Source organism: Clupea harengus, chromosome 5 (assembly GCF_900700415.2).
Source record: "Clupea harengus chromosome 5, Ch_v2.0.2, whole genome shotgun sequence".
Classification (NCBI taxonomy): domain Eukaryota; kingdom Metazoa; phylum Chordata; class Actinopteri; order Clupeiformes; family Clupeidae; genus Clupea; species Clupea harengus.
The window spans coordinates 13,104,857-13,123,282 of NC_045156.1; the positions used below are offsets into that span (position 1 = coordinate 13,104,857).

Sequence of the window (18,426 nt, forward strand, 5' to 3'; positions counted from 1 at the left end):
AGAGGGAACTTGTCCTTAAAATGCCTGATTTCCACGAGAGAGTCATTGACCGCTTTGCCGCACTGAAAGAGAGACGGGCAAAGTTTCAGTACAAGTAATGTAGTCTGTCTGTCTATTTTACTCTTTCTCTCCCTCTCTGTCTGACTGTCTGTCTGTCTTTGAGATTGTTCACTCCATGCATGCTACTTGCACTATTTTCTATGCCATAACTTATTTTGCTTTTGTAAAGATTAGTCAATAAATATTGTTGGTTTTGACTTATGTTGCCCCCTTCTTTATGTTGTTACAGGACATATCATGTGTCCTGTTAAGCTATGTTACATCATACAACATTTTGGTAATGTGAATAATGAACAAGTGGGACAATTTATTGTGGGGCCACCTCACTTTTTCTTTTGAAGGCTCATGGATGCAACTTTTTTCCATAGCTTTCCACCTGTAACTTATGTAGCTAGAGGGGAAATATTTCTGTTGTGTGCTGCCATCTACTGGACAAAAAGGTATTGCTGTATGAGTTAATCAGCTCACAACAAATAGATACAATTGTCCTGCTTAAGGTACTTACCGAGTGGGTCGCCTTAATTATTATCAAAAAAAAAATTTCAGGAGCCGCCACTGCACACAAATATCTCTGGCCCCTTAAAACATGAATGCACACACACAAGCACACATTATTACTAAATCATTAGCCTGTACTTATGCATTATAAAATAGTCACACTCACATCAAACAGAACAGAATCCTGGGTTCCCAGCTAATGTTGGTGAGTGGGATGGACTTCCTGTTTACCACTAAATTTAGGAATGTTAGCAATATCATTATAAATGGTAATATATACAGCCACTAAGATATAACAAACGAATAAGTAGCATGTGAATAAATTAAGCAAATAGCGCGGTACCTCCACTGAAGAAATTGGTTATACCAGTGTACCTGGAAGGAAATATGTAAATCCTCAGATATAGTTTCGATGGAAAAAGTAAATTCGATGGAACCAACACTAGCAAGCACACAAACACACACCCACAAATTCACACCATGCAGTTCCTTACCAGAGGGAAGCTTGAGTCTGTCTATCTGTTAGACATTTCAACACCACTTCTCTTTTTTCTGGTGCCTGTTTGAGTGAAACTTTTAATGTCGTCCCTCTCTCTTTCTCCATGGCACAAACAGGAGAACTAGTCTACACAGTACTGGAGGTGCTGATTGCTGTGGCATGTTGCCTTGGCAACCTGCTGGTGATCTGGGCAGTGTGGACGTGTGGTGCCATGCGACGGCAGCCCACCTTCCGCCTCATCGCCTCTCTGGCCGCAGCCGACTTTCTGGTGGGGGCGGTGGCCATGCCGTTGCGAGTTCTAGCGGACAGTAGGGTCCAGATGTCTTTCTATGGCTGCCTCACCCTCTGCTGTGGGGTGATATTCCTAACTCAGGTGTCGGTGTTCTCCCAGCTGGCACTGGCGTTTGATCGTTTCCTGCGTGTAATCATCCCCTTCAGGTAATATTGGCAGATGTGTCTTTGATGTGCAGATGTCTACCGACCCTCTTTTGTTTGATAATTCAATTCTAGTGTTGGAGGTCTGAGTAGGGTAGGCAAAGTGCAGTGGGAAAAGGGGGACAGATGGAACACCTTCAATAACTTAACATTGCGCAAGCCTGATCTATGATTTTTGCTCTGTACATGATTAGTAGCCTCTACTGAGGTTAAGAGTCTGACATCACCACCTCCCTTTCACACTGAATAGCTTCTTCACCTTATATCACGGTTTAACTTATCTTAGAATCTGTGCTCTAACAAATGACACATTCCGAGACTTGGTGGCTTTCAAGGTTGTCTTGGTATCTAGTCAAACATGCAAGGTGGTCAGCTAGGTACAGTTGGAGCACACTGTAACAGCTTTACCCACGCAGTAGAATGGTGTTGGGCCTGTAAGATTATACTACACATCAAACCTACTGCAAAACAGTCATAGCTATAGCCTATAGCTAAAACCCGCAGAAGCTGCTAGCATCTGTCACTAGCATGTCTTTTAAAGGTACTATATGTAAGAATTGTCCTCAAAAATGGGGAAGAAATTGCGACTTAATGTGTAGACATTTTGAAAACACCTATGTAGTGTCTTGCTGGGACGTCTACTAAAGTTAGCATGCTAACCATCTAGCATTGGTCCAGCCTCTCGCGTAATACCACATTGTGCCTCTAGAGGCGGTAGTGAGTCAGTGAGGCGAAAACAGCCCAAAAGGGTGGCTCTAGACATAAGCCCACACTTGATGATGATTTTTTTAAATCGTTCAAATTCCATGTTAAAGCCTAAAATAATGGTGGTTCATTTGCATTCATGTGCATTTCCCTGACAGGTACAAAACCACGGTTACCCTTCATCGCTGCTGGTGGGTGGTGGCTGCATGCTGGCTAATGGCTGCTACAGTTGGCTTCACTCCCCTCATGGGCTGGAACAACCACACCAGCATGTCTCAGAGCAACCGGTCCGAGTGCCAGTTCCTGAACGTCATGTCCATGTCCTTCCTGGTCTACTTCAGCTTGTACACCTGCTTCCTCCTCCCCATGCTAATCATGACCATAGTCTACTGCTGCATCTTCATCCTTATCCAGCGCCAGCTGAGAAGCAGCAGCACCGTAGTGTCCCACTCCTACTACCACAAGGAGCGGAACCTGGCCCGCTCCCTCGTTCTGGTGTTGGTGTTGTTCGCCGTCTGCTGGCTCCCGATCCAGTTAATGAACATGGCTACTTTTTACGGGACAAAGTTCACAGTTCCCCGCCCGGCCCTTTATGTGGGCATCCTACTCTCTCAGGCAAACTCAGCCATTAACCCTGTTTTATACGCCCTCAAGATCCAGCATATACAAGCTGCCTCGAAGAAGATATGGAGGAGGTTCTTTCGGTGCAAAGATGAACCACAAAGCAGCCAGACATCAGGAAGTGATAACAGCAGCAACCCCAGGAAAACTAGAGATGAAAAGTATACTAAAAGTGTTGAAACAACAGAGCAAGGCCTATAATTTGTTTTATTGTTTAATATTTTTCAAATCTGATTATTTTGATGTATATAGAATAATGTATAGTTTGGAACTCTCGCACACATTAGCTACATAGATGCAATCATAAAAATCCATAGATAAGCACCTCATTCTTTTTTTTACGATGAACAATTTTGATTGGTCAGCAGACAAGTGCCAAAGATAACAAGGTCAAACTATTTACTACAGGGAAAGTAAGCTCATGAAATCATATGTTAGTAAAACAAGCATCCTACCGGTTTTTTCCCTTCCATTACTGAGACTATTGTTCCAGTACAATATTGGAAAAAGTCATTTTTTTATTCGAAGAAGGGATTTTGCTTAATTAATTCTGGCTGTAGAGCGTTCTAGTAACACGATGCACTTTATTTTGAATGTGCAATGTCTAAGGACAGTCTCCTCTTTAAAGCAGCACTAAGGAGTTTTGTTTGAAAACTAGCAATCTAACTGAAAAGGCAAAAACCTTACAAACACCAACAGCAGCACAGTTGGCACTGATAAAAGGCTTGCTAGCATGCTAACTCGTGTCTTTTGGTGATATAACATGAACATTAATTTGATGATGTTACTAGTTGCTAAATTGTTGTATACTATGTCTTTAACATGCTTCTTGCTATGGTTTTAATTTCTAATTCTGATCTGAGGGTCAGCTATGCTTCCTTCAAATGTTTCAGTCAACATAATATGTGTAAACAATGACTGTATAGAGTTGGTGTGTGTAAACGTCACTGTGCATTGTTTGTTGCAAGATTGATTTAAGGTGGATTTTAAATAAATGAAGTGACACTTAGTGGTTTGTAAAGACGAATGGTAATTGTACCTTTTCACTATGACATCACAGCTCCCCGCATCTGTATGTTTGATAGATTAAATCAAATCAAACCATGCGTTTGAAACCTCCCAGGACATTTATACATTACTGACCTCTGCCTCTAGAGGAAGCTTTTGCTCTACCAAAACATGAAAGGGTATCGCAATAAACTTTCGTCTCACGTCATTCACAATACCCAACATAGGAAGTGTTTCAAAAATAATATTTACGTGACATTTGTATTCATAGTTTGCATGACAATATTCTATATGGCCTATAATCTACATGACAATATTCTATATGGCCTATAATCTACATGACTATTCTATATGGCCTATAATCTACATGACAATATTCTATATGGCCTATAATCTATATGGCCTGTGCTTTAGGAAGTGACACTAGCACACTGTCAGTGAACGTTTTGTGTTTTGACACCTCCACACATTTTCGGTGTCTTGAGCCCACTTTGTAGGTGTGACCTTTGACCTGATGAAATCACCACAGCTGTCTGGGGTAGGAGTGGGGCATCTCATCTCTCTGTCTGGGGTTGGAGTGGGGCATCTCATCTCTCTGGGGTTGGAGTGGGGCATCTCATCGCTCCATCGGCACACACGCACACACACACACACACCAGAGCTGTCTGGGGTAGGAGTGGGGCATCTCATCTATCACACGCACACACACACACCACAGCTGTCTGGGGTTGGAGTGGGGCATCTCATCTCTCCATCGGGTGTTTGGGGTAGGAGTGGGGCATCTCATCGCTCCATCGGGTGTTTTGTTATTAACCTCGTTTGTTCCCCACCAGTGGTGAACGAGCCCACCTGCTTTCACATCAGGGCCCAAAGACCTGATCACGGGGCATTGTGCAGCCAATCAGGGAGTGTGTCCAGAGGGGAGAGGCTGTAAGATGAACACCATGGCAGAAAGGGTGTACACAGTGTATTGAATTAGACAGCTCTGTTTCGTAACCCTTCTCCCATTAACCAAGAACCGGCCACATCGGCACTGAGCTTGCTAACTAGTCTTACCACAGCCACACACAGACACACACAATGGGATTATTGTCACTGGATCATTTGCCTGTGCTTATGCCTTTGAAACCGCATACACACAAATATCCCTGGCCCCTTAAAACATGAATGCACACACACAAGCACACATTATTACTAAATCATTAGCCTGTACTTATGCATTATAAAAAAGAGTCACACTCACATCAAACAGAACAGAATCCTGGGTTCCCAGCTAATGTTGGTAAGTGGGATGGACTTCCTGTTTACCACTACATTCAGGAATGTTATCAATATCATTATAAGTGGTATTATATATAGCCACTAAGTAATAACAAACAAATAAGTGGCATGTGAATACATTAAGCAAATAGCGCGGTACCTCCACTGAAGAAATTTGCTATACCAGTGTACGTGGAAGGAAATATGTAAATCCTCAGATAGAGTTTCGATGGAAGAAGTAAATGCAAAGAGTAGCTCCTATTACCAGTTCTTCTAGTTAAACCATAGTGATTCAATGGCACACTGTGATGTAACAAATAGGTGACATTTATTTTACTTTTAATGTACAAATTAAATAAAGAAATTGTCTGTCTGTGGATGTGTGTAAAATGTACATAATTGAGATGTAAGCCAATTGTCTAAATAAGGGAGCCTGCAATATGAAATTTGAAGTTTCACCTCAATTTCGTCACCTTAGCACCTTTGTATTATAAACTGAAAAGTATCAAGAGAACTCTTGCAACCCAATAAACACAAAATGGTGTGATAAAACTCTGCAAAGGGAAGGCAAAGAAAAAAAAAACTTAGATTAGATTAAATTATCAAAGTTGAATTTAACACTGCATACATTAAAAACACACAGGTCAAAACCCAGTTCAATGGGTCTCTACGCATCTAAGCAAGCTAGCAAGACTACGTTGGGGCCCATTACGTTGATGCACATGAAGAGATCGGAAGTTCGTTGAACTCCCATCGGAGAATGAAATCCAATAAAAAATGAAATAAAAGTTCACTCTTCCTGTTACAGTCTTACTCACGTTGGATGCAAACAGTTTGCCGTCACCAATAAACCAGTAGTCTATGATGCTTGACAGACAGGATGAAGTTCACGGCGGCTTACTAGCTTCAGCTCCCAACTCTGTGATGGTGAACCTAGCGCCCAAACTTCCTCCGAGCCTCTCTCCATCAGGCACCGTAGACAAAGTTAAACAGGTAAGCTAACACTTGCTACAAAAATGAGCTGAGTCCCAGGTCTGGTCGTTGTGTCTATTGTGAACACACAACTCTGCTAATCCACTGTGTCGCAGGCAGAAGACCTCCAATACCTGCCTCCTAAAATCCAACTAGCCTTCTCCTCACACAGGATTGAGTACAACATTGAAAAAAAAAACTAATCCCAGAGGGAAACATACATTGTTACCAAACAAGGGGAAAAGGCACATAGTATAAACTTCAACCACATAGCATTATCAATACACAAAAGGCATTTACAAAATACCTTTATTTTCTTCAAGGGCATTCTTAAAGGGCCTTACACGCAAAAACATCTCCACTCACATGCAACATGCAGTCACACACAGATACACACACACCCCACCAAACACACACACACTGGCACGCACACCCACACATTCACACCATGCAAAGAAAGATCCATATCAGAGGGAAGCATGAGTGTGCCAATCAAACAGATGTTTCAACACCACTTCTCTTTCCGCTGAGTGCCTGTGTGGGTGAAGCTTTTAATGTCATCCTTCTCTCTCTCTTCATGGCACCAACAGGAGAACTAGTCTACACAGTACTGGAGGTGCTGATCGCTGTGGCATGTTGCCTTGGTAACCTGATGGTGATCTGGGCAGTGTGTTCGAGTGGTGACATGCGTCGGCAGCCCACCTTCTGCTTCATCGTCTCTCTGGCCGTAGCCGACTTCCTGGTGGGGGGGGTGGCTGTACCTCTGGCGGTTCTGGTGGACGGTCGGGTCAGAACCCCCTTCTATGGTTGTGTGGCTCTATGTTCTGTGGTGATTATTCTGACCCAAGCTTCTGTCCATTCCTTGTTGGCTATCGCCCTGGACCGGTTCCTGCGTGTCTACATCCCACTCAGGTAAGTAGCGAGACATAGGGGGTGTATAGATATTTAAAACTCACCTTTTTAAACTTCATCTGTCTAATTAGTACTTTTATTTGAAGCGTGCTTTAAACATTTAATAACAGTTTTGATATTTGGAATTATTATATTTGTTAGTGGTAGTATTCATTGATTGTTTGAATTGATACTTTAGTTGTGTTTACAGTTATTTTTTTATGTTTTGTAAGTTGCTTTGGACAAAAGCGCCTACTTAATACCTTAACCATAACCATAACCGTAACTACATGGCTTCAGGTTCTACCTCACTGATCCTGCATACTGGATAAACTGTAATATTGAAATACAAATTATTCTTGGGCACATTTGTAAATGGACAAAACTAATTATGCAATGCAATATTTGCAATACAGAGTTGTAAAAGACCCTCTCATGCCTTCGTAAGATATTCTATATCTTACAACATTTTGACAGTTGTTTTTTCTGCATCTGCAAAAAGAGACAGACTGTTTAATTTCCTGTGCTTCAACTTATGGTTAGCTGTTTGCTGTGTACACAAGAGAATACCATTAATGGTACTGGTGCTTGATGTTAACTGTGCTTATGAGAGAGTATATAATTAAGTAAGAAATTAAAACTATGCACTTGTCATGTACAGGTTATTACATGCTACTGACCCTAACGCTGACTCCAAATCCATCTTGTAACATGCACTGATATGAACAGCATTGTAGCCTCTGTGTTTTGAATTACTCGTTACTATTTCCGCTTGTGTATCCCTCTTGTGTCCGGCAGGACTGTAGGTGTAATGTCGGATGTTAGCGTGTTTGTCTGTTTGACAGTTATCATTCTGTCTGTGTTATGTGGACTCAAGCTTGTATTAATGCACTGAGTTAGTCGTTATCTGTCCACCGTTACAGAGTGTGCCCCGTCTCCTGTTTCCCCCGTTCTGTGTGTCGTAAAGACCGTAAAGTGGCACACCTGGGGTGGTATGGGGCACAAGAGGGGCACTCCTCCCATGCCAGCTCACCCCAGTATGGGGCACTCCTCCCATGCCAGCTCACCCCAGTATCTAATAAGTTTTAGGTATAAGACTTAAGAACTCACACAATCTGAACCAGAGCTGATATGTTGAGAATGAATCCAAATGTTGTAGAAGTTGGATTCATGCTTGGCTGGGCCAAATATGTTGCTGTTGCAGGTACAGAAGACTAGTGACAGTGCGGAGGTCCTGGGGTGTGGTGGTGGGCTGCTGGATGACAGCATGCCTCCTAGGTTCCACACCCCTTCTAGGTTGGAGCAAACACCAACCCACCGTCTCAAACACCACCTTGAACTCTACCTGCCCGCCCATCTGCAGGTTCATGGATGTGATGTCGATATATTACATGGTGTTCTTCAACTTCCTCGGCTGCATCCTGCTACCGATGCTGTGCACCGCAGTGCTCTACACCTCCATCTTCCGTCGGATCCACAAGCAGCTGCGGAACCGGGACGCGGCGTCTAGCGACTACTACCAAAGGGAGAGGAGCCTGGCCTGCTCGCTGGTGCTGGTCCTGGTGCTGTTTGCCCTCTGTTGGCTGCCCATACACCTCATCAACATCATCCTTCTCTGGGCGCCATCGATCGTGCCCAAGGAGGTGGTATACGCGGGCATCCTGCTCTCTCATGCCAACTCGGCCATTAACCCAGCGGTGTACACCTTCAAGGTGCCCAGGATCCAGAAGGCGTATGGGGAGATATGGAGGAGGTACATGCCGGACTGTGGCAATCAGGGACTCAGTAGCTCGTCACCAGACAACACCACTAACCTTATTCAAATGAAAGCAATCCAGGGAGGTTCCCAAAATCCCGGCGCATAAAATTCAGATTTTAGATTATGTGACTGACAGGTATAACAGGTATACTATATGTATGTGTGTATATGTATGCAAAGTAATGCCAAATGTACAGTATGAATGTATGATGAGGTTAAGGATGTTTTTTTTGTCAGTCCAGAATAAGATTAAGAAAAAAGCGCACAATTAAACAATAACTAAATAAATATATATGAATATAAGTACCAAGTGAACGCAGTGTGAAAATAGGAATACACTGAAAACTAAAAAATCTGAAATATAAACTATGTGGCCAAGAGGGCTCAACATGCAGCATGCGGTGATATGAAACAATGGTAATACAAGCAGCAAATGTTTCAGTGAGAAACAGCAATGTTTCAGTGGAATTTGCAGAATTTGTAATCTTAACGTGCAGAAATGATGTGTTTCAGATTAGAGCAATGCCCTGATATGGAGTAATAGTAATAATAGCAGCAAGTGTTCAGTGTGATGCAGAAACAGGAATAAGAAGGGCAATCTGGCCTGGATGCTGTGTAACATCCTGCTTGAAAGGAGGGGTCAACCAGTCTGTTAGCAGGGTGGGTAGAGTTCCTCATAATGCAGGAGGCCTTTTTTCCTGCCCATGCTGTTATAAATGTCACTGATGGTCGGTAGGCTGCTGCGAGTGATCCTCTGTGCAGTCGTAACTACCCGCTGCAGTGCCCGCCACAACACTTCCTGTGAAACTTAAGAAGTGGTTTCAGCTCACTGTTCCTTCCCACTCGTCAACAAATGTCTCCATTTCACCGCTCGTGTCAGTCATCACATACGAGTCATTCATTAAATGTGCAGTATGTTAGCTGTTGGCTAGCCAGCTAAAATATTTCCTAGTCCATACTTTAAACAACTTTGGGGCCAGCACATAACCAGATCCACTCTAAGCTCCTCTACCCCCTCTGAGTAACAAAAAAAGTGTGGCTAAGATGGCGACTCAGCCAACATGCCCCACAGAGCTTTGGATTTGACCCTTGTGTCAAAGATGTTGCTTGACCCTTGTGGTGCTTGTGACTTAGTCCCTGGTGCCGTGAATTAAGCTGCAGTCTCACACCTGTGTTGCCTGAAAGTTTTTACCACACTTAGATCATGACAATATATAATCTATGTCTTTGTTTTCTTTTCTGCTTTATGACTGCATTATTCAACTACTGTACAAATAAAGCGTATGCTATGATTATTAGCATTGTAGCGCCGCAGGGTTGCAGGCTCTTATGTTTGTGCTGATGTGAATGACGAGCCTGTAAGTAGTTCCCGCAGGGCATGCTGGTATTGTGCTATTTTGCTGTTATTTATGCTGTTATTGATGAACTGTAGCCTCCCTTTTGTGTCCAGTGTGTGTCATGAGTCATTTGAATGCAGGGCTCTCAAGTTTTGAAGTGAGGCAAGAGTGACATATCCCCCCCCCCCCTCCCGGTCACGCCCCCATTCCGCCCGCCCCTCCCCTGCCGTATGCCCACAGACCGGCCCTGCCCCCCCCCCCCCCCCATATTATTATTAGTGTTTTGTTGTTGTTAATAATTGATCAGACTTGCAGAAAAGATTTGACACATGGCACTGACAATTCAACCAATTACTAAGTATTTATTCAATTTGGGAGAGAGAGAGAGAATTATGACTTGTGTTGTTTATTGTAGGTGTTTGTTGCCTTTTTGGACTCTTATCATTTTCGGTGTTGGTTCCCATTATATATGCCATAGTCATAGAATTGGATGTATTAATTAGGAAAAATTGTATTCATGAACATTGTAGTCAACCTTATGCATTTAAATGTACCTTGACCTCTTGCACACTCATCTCTGCAGTCACTGGCAAGTCAAAGTTTTTGACTGCGCTGGTTGACTTCAGTGCCTGCTGTTTGGCCTGATGCCTCTTACTGCCTATGTGCCTTGTCACATCCCGCACACCTGGATGGGCACAGGAGTTCTCTTGGCGGCAGATAGAGCACCAGTAATATGAGCTGGTGCTTCCTGCAGTAATAAATGGCCATTTAGAGGTCCATTCACTATTAAAAGAGGTCTTGTAGGTGGCTGCTCCTGGGACTATTCTCCCTTTTGTTCTAGCCATCTCCTCCACTGTTTCTTCCACCATCTCTTCCACTGTCTCCTCCTCTTCCACCTGCACCATCTCCTCCTCCTCCTCCACCTGTACTGTCTCTTCCTCTTCCACCTGTACTGTCTCTTCTTCCACCTGTACTGTCTCTTCCTCTTCCACCATCTCCTCCTCTAATGTGTTTACGTTCTCTGGGCCTAATCTGGCCTTTTTAGGGGGCTTTCCTCTTTGGGCGAAGGACAGGATGCTTATTTGTTTTTTACCTGACATCTTTGAAAGACAGATGCAATGATTAATGCATCCATGGCCAGGATATTTATAACATGCTAGTATACCTAATGAGCTCGCGATTCACAACTTCACGTGAAGAAGCCTCGGAATCTGAATAGAATGTTCAAGCAAACACATTTACAAAAAATAATGCCCATAACATCATTGAATATTAAGGGCTGCCTAATATTCGTTCGAATTATAGGCTATATATATTTTTAATAGGCCTACTCGAATTTATTATAGCCTATTAACGAAGTTCGGAGTCAAAGCTATAGTGAAAAGACAAACTGTGTTGGCTACAAACACTCATTAAAAACTGATGCTAATTATCTGGGAAATATTCTCTAACTGCAGTCAAGTTGTCATTGCTTGTGTCAAACCATTGTGAATTTGTTGTAACATTAAAACAGGAGACGACTTGCTCTTTGTAGAAGACTGATGCTCGGAGCTCCAGTGGTTTCCTTAGGTTAACGAAACTTTCGGAAGATCAGTCGCGCGCAATTCCAGGATGCTTTATTTTCATTGGTTGCTGGATTAAATCTTACCCAGATACAACAGATACAAAAGACACTTTTTTTTCTGATTGGCTATTTTTTTTTTTTTTTTGATTGGCTGATAATTGGCACCTCACGGCAGAACTCCGGGGGATTCGGGGAGACGTGCTTGATTCCTCCATGGTGAGGGCAGCACGGCCAGGTCATGTTTGCGCGCTGCGGCACATTAAATAGCCTAGAGTTTTTTTCAGCGTGAGAAATACGATGTGTGGCGGGAGTGCGTGATTAAAGACCGAAATGAGTGACTGTCACGCTCAATGCGTGACACTTGAGAGCCCTGTGAATGCCTTGGTTTAGCTTAGCTTCATATTAGCGTAGTTGCCAAACACGCCCTGTTCGAATAGGCTTAAAATGCTCCCTTCCTTCCTTCCTTTCTTCCTATTAAGAGAGCAAGGACTGTTCGAAATGTCTTAAACCCTTTCTTCCTCTTTAGTAAGATACCTTGAAATACGTCACATAACGGTCATTTTTCAAGAGAGCATCTGAGCTGCCTTGCTGTTATGGCGGCAGGTATTACCCATAACTCTATGCGCCATTCCCTAACCGGAGACAAATTTAAAAAAAGATGGCGGGTGAAATCGTCGAAGTTCCACAAACGTATTCACTGATGTACGTTTCTTTGCTTTTTTTGGTAATTTTTTTTAAAAGTTACCGAGAAATAAACAGTGTACTATGTACTTATGTCATGATTGATTAACAAAAATAGTCTGTTTCGTTAGCGATGTATCCGTTAGCCAGGTCGCTCAGTAGCTGCTAGCTAGCAAATAAGCACACACAGGATGATGACACAGCGTCATGTTGCCGTACATCCTATCTTAACAGACTGTTCGAAATCAACGGTTTTTGAGATACCTTCCCCCGAAGGGACCTCTCTCGTCAGACACCTGTCCAACTAGAGATCAAGGATTAAACAGCTATCTAAGAATCCGAACACAGTGCCAACCGTAGTTGCCAACATCACTGTGTTAGAGTTATGGGTAATACCTGCCGCCATAAGACAGCAAGGCAGCTCAGATGCTCTCTTGAAAAATGACCGTTATGTGACGTATTTCAAGGTATCTTACTAAAGAGGAAGAAAGGGTTTAAGACATTTCGAACAGTCCTTGCTCTCTTAATAGGAAGAAAGGAAGGAAGGAAGGGAGCATTTTAAGCCTATTCGAACAGGGCGTGTGTGTGTTGCTTCGTTGTACCTGTGTGTGTCCCTGCCGTCTGTGTCTGTCTGTTCAGTGACCAATAAATGGCACGCCTGGGATTGTGCGTCATTTGTCATAACACCCTGCCATTTAGTCAGAGATCATTGCGTCCGCCTCCGTTTCTCTGGGCTAGTTCCACACAATATCACTGATATAATTATTGTTATTAACAGGATTATTACAGTTTACTAGATTAGTATAAATTGTGTATTATGAAGTTGCAGTGAAGGGCTAAATGTAAATAGGATGTCATAAGAATAAAATGATTACAGTTTACCCTTAGTGCCTCTTTGCCTTCATGAATACGTTTATGAATGCTTAGTATATTTCACATGTAAAAGACCCCTCCAAGGCACACAAAAAAGAGCATGTTGTCCGATAACAAACTACAAAGGCATGGCATAGTTATTCATACACCATAAGGTGATACCAGGCTGTATCAAGGCATTAAAGACAAAACACAATATGTTAGCATGGCATCAAACAGCATCACACACCAACATGAGAAAGTTACCATGGCATCCCACTTAAAGAAGGCCATGCTACCTGTGTTACCTAGCTACAACACGAGGTACAAATACCAACAGCTAGTTTGCTAAGGGATATATGTTGGTGATTATATCTAGTGACGCTGTTCTGATGAGTTTGTGTATTTTTGCAGGGGTTCTGGACGACAGTTAATAAATTACCAGTACAGCGACTTTGAAACAAGTCGAACTCGCAACCTCCGACATGGAAGGTGGGCATTCTAGCATGGTGGGTCGCAAGCACGTTTCTTAAAGTCTCTGGGAGTGAGGTTTACACACACTCTCCCCAAAACAAATTATTCCGAGTGTAGTTGCCCTGTAAAGTAGGTGCCCTCAATCTCGTGCTAGTAAGGCACAGTACCACCTGGTTACCGTTACGGAGCGGAGTTAGTCTGTGAACTGAGAAACCACGTCACTTCCTGTAAAACACCATGTGCAGAAGTGGTCTGAGTGGCTTTTTAATGAGCTGGTTTGTGACCTGGTGTACATACAAACAAAACATGCAAAACAAAGAGTATTTTGTTGATGTAAGCAGTTTGATTGTTTTCTATGTGTACTGTTCTGCTTGCACAATTCTATTTTTGCACAACGACTGAAATGTACTTCAACACGTTTTTGTAGAGAAAGAAGAAATCTTTCTAGGTGAGCATTCACAAATATCACTTAATTCAGTTTATTATACATACCTTTGTGTGTATGTGTGTGTGTTTGTGTGTGAGAGAGATGGAAAGTACAGGTAGGATTGTGGAGGGTTGTCAGTTTCAGTGTCGTCTGAAACTACAACCCACAGCGCAAAGGAAGTTCCTATTATTAACTTGCATGTACATCTCATCTTGCAAGAGACAACGATCACTTGGCAGTGGCATACAGCAAATGTACTGTGACCTAAATGAGAAGTGTCTATGTTATGGTGATGTTCAGTGTGGGAGCCCTAAACAACAGCCACATGTCACCAGACTCTCCACAGTGTGCCATCCCAAAATACTTAAAATATATTTACATTTACTAAAGTAAACTTACAAATAAAGTTGTAATCTTGCAGAATCGTAAAAATAACACATGGCATGTGTGAAGGTCTTCTTTTTTTTCAGAAAATGCATGTGAGCTTCCTCAGCAGAGCTCCAGCCTCTTTTTTTAAAGGAAGTTCATCTAAGGGTTTCATTCTCGGCATTCATGATTTAAACTCGTGGTTCATTTACCAGAGTGATCAACCACAGTAAGGAGGTGCTCTAGATGTGAGGGTTTCATTTAGGGTATTTGTTTTTAGAAATTGGAGGTGTTCCTGTTGCTCAGGAAATGCATGCATATCTGTGAGTGGCATCAGTAGAGCTTTAGCCTCTGTTACAAAAGGAGGTTTGTGAGAGGGTTTCATTCAGGGTATTTGTAATTAGAAATTGCTCTAGCAGAATTGCCATGGAGAGCCTCAAGGTGCTCTACACAGTACTGGAGGTGCTGATCGCTGTGGCATGTTGCCTTGGCAACCTGATGGTGATCTGGGCAGTGTGGACGTGTGGTGCCATGCGTCGGCAGCCCACCTTCTGCTTCATCGTCTCTCTGGCCGTAGCCGACTTCCTGGTGGGGGCGGTGGCTGTACCTGTGGCGGTTCTGGTGGACGGCCAGGTCATAACCTCATTCAACGGCTGCCTGTTCCTCAGTTGTATGTTGATTGTTCTGACCCAAGCTTCTGTTCATTCCTTGTTGGCTATCGCCCTGGACCGGTTCCTGCGTGTCTACATCCCACTCAGGTAAGGTTCCTCAACACACTACAGTCTACATCCCACTGAAGTAAGGTTCCTCAAATGTATATTCTCACAGGAAGTATATTTCCTTAAGCATTGCTATTCTTGGTAGTGTGATAGTGTTTTATGACAGGTCTAGTGCTGTACCACTAGTGTGGTAGGGTTTTAGTGATCGTGTTTTAAAGAACACTATGACAGTATTATGGAAAGCACATGCCCTTATAAAGAGGTATCACTTAGCTGCCTGGGGATTCATGTGTTAAAACACATTGCACTTTCACTGCAGTAATTTTGTTTTGAGAGAGAGAGAGATTTGACTGTTCTTGTGAGAGTAGCGCATGTTAACTGTGTTGTTTGATCCTCCACTACAGGTATAAGAGCACTGTGACACAGATTCGCTCCTGGTCTGTAGTGGGAGCCTGCTGGGTCTCTGCAAGTATTTTAGGCTTCGTTCCCATGTTTGGATGGCATCGCCAAGACACTCTAGCACAGATGGAGGATTCTAACTCCACAACCATCACTTGTACGTTTCTGGCAGTAATTCCAATGTCCTACATGGTCAACTTCAACTTCCTCACCTGCATACTGCCACCCATGCTACTGATGCTGGTGTTGTACCTCTGCATCTTCATGAGGATCCACCAGCAGCTGAGAGGAGGTGGGGTGAGTGGCAGTGGGTCTCATTCCTACTACCATAAGGAGTGGAGATTGGCTCGATCCCTACTTCTTATCCTGGTGTTGTTTGCGGTCTGCTGGCTACCTCTGCACTTCATGAACGTTGCCTCTCTCTATGGGCCGCCATTAACAGTTCCCCATCAAGCTTTCTATGTCGGCATTCTGCTCTCTCATGCAAACTCAGCTGTTAACCCTGTTGTGTATGCACTGAAGATCCACAAGATTAAACATGCTTTCAAGACGATGTGGGGGAGGTACATGCTTTGCAAAGAGGACCAAGAGACTACAAGGAGCAGCCAGACCACAGAAAATATCAACAGCATCACCACCACCAACAGAAATGAACAAAATATCAGGGTGTAGTGTCTGAAATATCTCCATCAATATCTCCAAATAACTCCATTTTATTGAAACAAAAATCACATATCATTGTGAAAAATATAGTGTGAAATTAACTAATAGAGTTAAATTTAACACTCTATAGATACCATTTGGCACCATTTCACAGAATGCGAAAGTTACTCTGCACAACATATAATTCACGCTCACATTACATTTAACACTGAGGATTATTTACATACTTTAGTGACATTCAACTCTTTTTACATGCTAGGGAGTTGAAGTTTTCACACTTTCTTGGTATCATTTCACATTCACTGTTAGTTCCTTTACTGGTGATAATTTACTCTGTAAACTGATCTGAATCTGATAGGGTTTTTTAGTGTGTTTCTCCATGAAAAGCTGACTTCTTGTGACTTGGCAAGAACTAGAGCGTACTTAAAGGGGAGCGCACGAGGAAGTGGATCCCAACATGGACATAGAAGTGATTGTTTTTTCAACAACATTTGAATGAGTCGACATGTTTTTTTTTGCAAAACAATTACATTGCAAGTTTCTGTTCATTGTTTTGCATCATGGAAAGTTATCCACACACACGTGAACACACAATTCTTCCTGTCCTTGATGTGTTCTCCTGCCAGGGGATTTTTTAACTATTTTAAATGTTTTAATTGTTAACAAGTTGACTGAATCACATGTCTTGAACACATTATACAACCTAGGATAGTTTCCATGTATAAGATTACCCAATATAATGGATAATCTGCTCATACTTCACTGATATTTCTTTCTGGCTTTTTGGGAAATAGCTTTTTGAATATAGATCAGTCTGTCTATTCATATGTGCAATTGAATCACTGATATTTTCATGGCACATCACAAGTCTGCCACTGCTGTTTTCAGAGTATTCTCCCTCTATAAGGTCCTAGAATTCATTTTACATGGATTATACAAAACTGTGTAGATTAGCGACTCCACTCAAGAATAGCCATCAGACCTGATAAATTGAACCTGCTTCCCCACACCTCACATATTGCTAAGAGCTGACTGCATATTTTAGGATGTGGTCTGATGTGGTGTGAAAATAGGAAAAGAAACAAGCAGTTAGAAGTTGCACAGGTCTGTCTTCTTGTGTTTGTGTTCATGTGTGTGTTTATCAAATAAATAAATAAACAAGTGTAGATACAGAGCTACCAAATGTGTAGGTCATGAAGGGTACAACTATTAACTAATTTATAATGTTTATGTGTCACACATTTAGATAGACACCATCATTACCTCTGCTATTCCAGAGACAGGATCCTGAGAGCCAGGATTAAAAAGAAAAACACTCCCATTTTCTCAGAATACAATAATACATCCTTGTGTTTCCTCACAGTTCAGTCTTTTACTGCCACAATACCAGGCTGTATCATGGCATTAAAAAAAAAGACAATATGTTAGCATGGTATCAAACAGCATCACACACCAACATGAGAAGGTTATCATGGCATCCCACTTACAGAACATTGTGGACGACATGTGGTACAAATACCAACAGCTAGTTTGCTAAGTGATATATGTTGGTGATTATATCTAGCGACGCTGTATTGATGAGTTTGTGTAATTTTGCAGGGGTTCTGGCCGAGTAAATTACCAGTGCAGCGACTTGGAAACGGCAGATGCGTTAATCTTCCCTTCACATAACCATGATCAATCAATATGAATTGGACGATGTTTTTCATCAGTGTTTGTGTTCCTTGTGTCACTCCCGGCTTGGCCGTGCTGGGTCTTCCTCACTCAAACCCTGGTTATAATATGACCTTGGGCTGTCCCTCTCCCTCCGGTCTACAGGGGGAGCTGTCTGGTCTGGCAAATGTGGCTAGATGGCAGGTGATTGGCAGGACATTTAAAAAGAGTTCCTGATGTGAGCTGAGGGGGGTCGGCTCTTCTCTGAACATCTCGTCTTGCACAGGGCTGCTGGACCTTTTCCTCAGCTCCCGCTTCTGACATTTTACCACTACACATACGTACACTATGCTGATCTACACTACATTGAGCTTTACTTTTTCTGGCCTCCCATTGACTGACTTTTTGTAAGTATTTTGATTTAATCATTTAATGAACTATCTTTTCTTTAAACCTTAACTCTGTGTGCTCTCCCCATTTATGTTATCTCCACTTTGAGCCATGTGGACATAACACTTGAGTATCAAACCAGTAATATTAGTCTTGTCACAACAGGAACACAGTATCCTGCGTTGTGTAGACT

The 18,426-nt window shown here is 42.6% G+C and overlaps 3 protein-coding genes across 3 annotated transcripts; all 3 read left to right on the plus strand.

The window, feature by feature from the left end:
• Positions 1–1,160: 1,160 nt before the first annotated feature.
• LOC105907377 (adenosine receptor A1-like) lies at positions 1,161–3,376 on the plus strand. Its single transcript, XM_012835699.3, has 2 exons — positions 1,161–1,495; positions 2,356–3,376. Exons 1-2 carry the CDS (start codon positions 1,161–1,163, stop codon positions 3,017–3,019), a joined length of 999 nt encoding a protein of 332 aa, XP_012691153.2. The 3' UTR covers positions 3,020–3,376.
• A 3,259-nt stretch (positions 3,377–6,635) lies between these two features.
• LOC105907387 (adenosine receptor A1-like) lies at positions 6,636–9,686 on the plus strand. Its single transcript, XM_012835709.2, has 2 exons — positions 6,636–6,970; positions 8,154–9,686. Exons 1-2 carry the CDS (start codon positions 6,636–6,638, stop codon positions 8,812–8,814), a joined length of 996 nt encoding a protein of 331 aa, XP_012691163.2. The 3' UTR covers positions 8,815–9,686.
• A 4,934-nt stretch (positions 9,687–14,620) lies between these two features.
• On the plus strand, positions 14,621–17,276 carry LOC105907398 (adenosine receptor A1-like). The gene is made up of 2 exons (XM_012835720.3): positions 14,621–15,167; positions 15,533–17,276. Exons 1-2 carry the CDS (start codon positions 14,836–14,838, stop codon positions 16,197–16,199), a joined length of 999 nt encoding a protein of 332 aa, XP_012691174.2. The 5' UTR covers positions 14,621–14,835; the 3' UTR covers positions 16,200–17,276.
• The last annotated feature ends 1,150 nt before the right edge of the window (positions 17,277–18,426 follow it).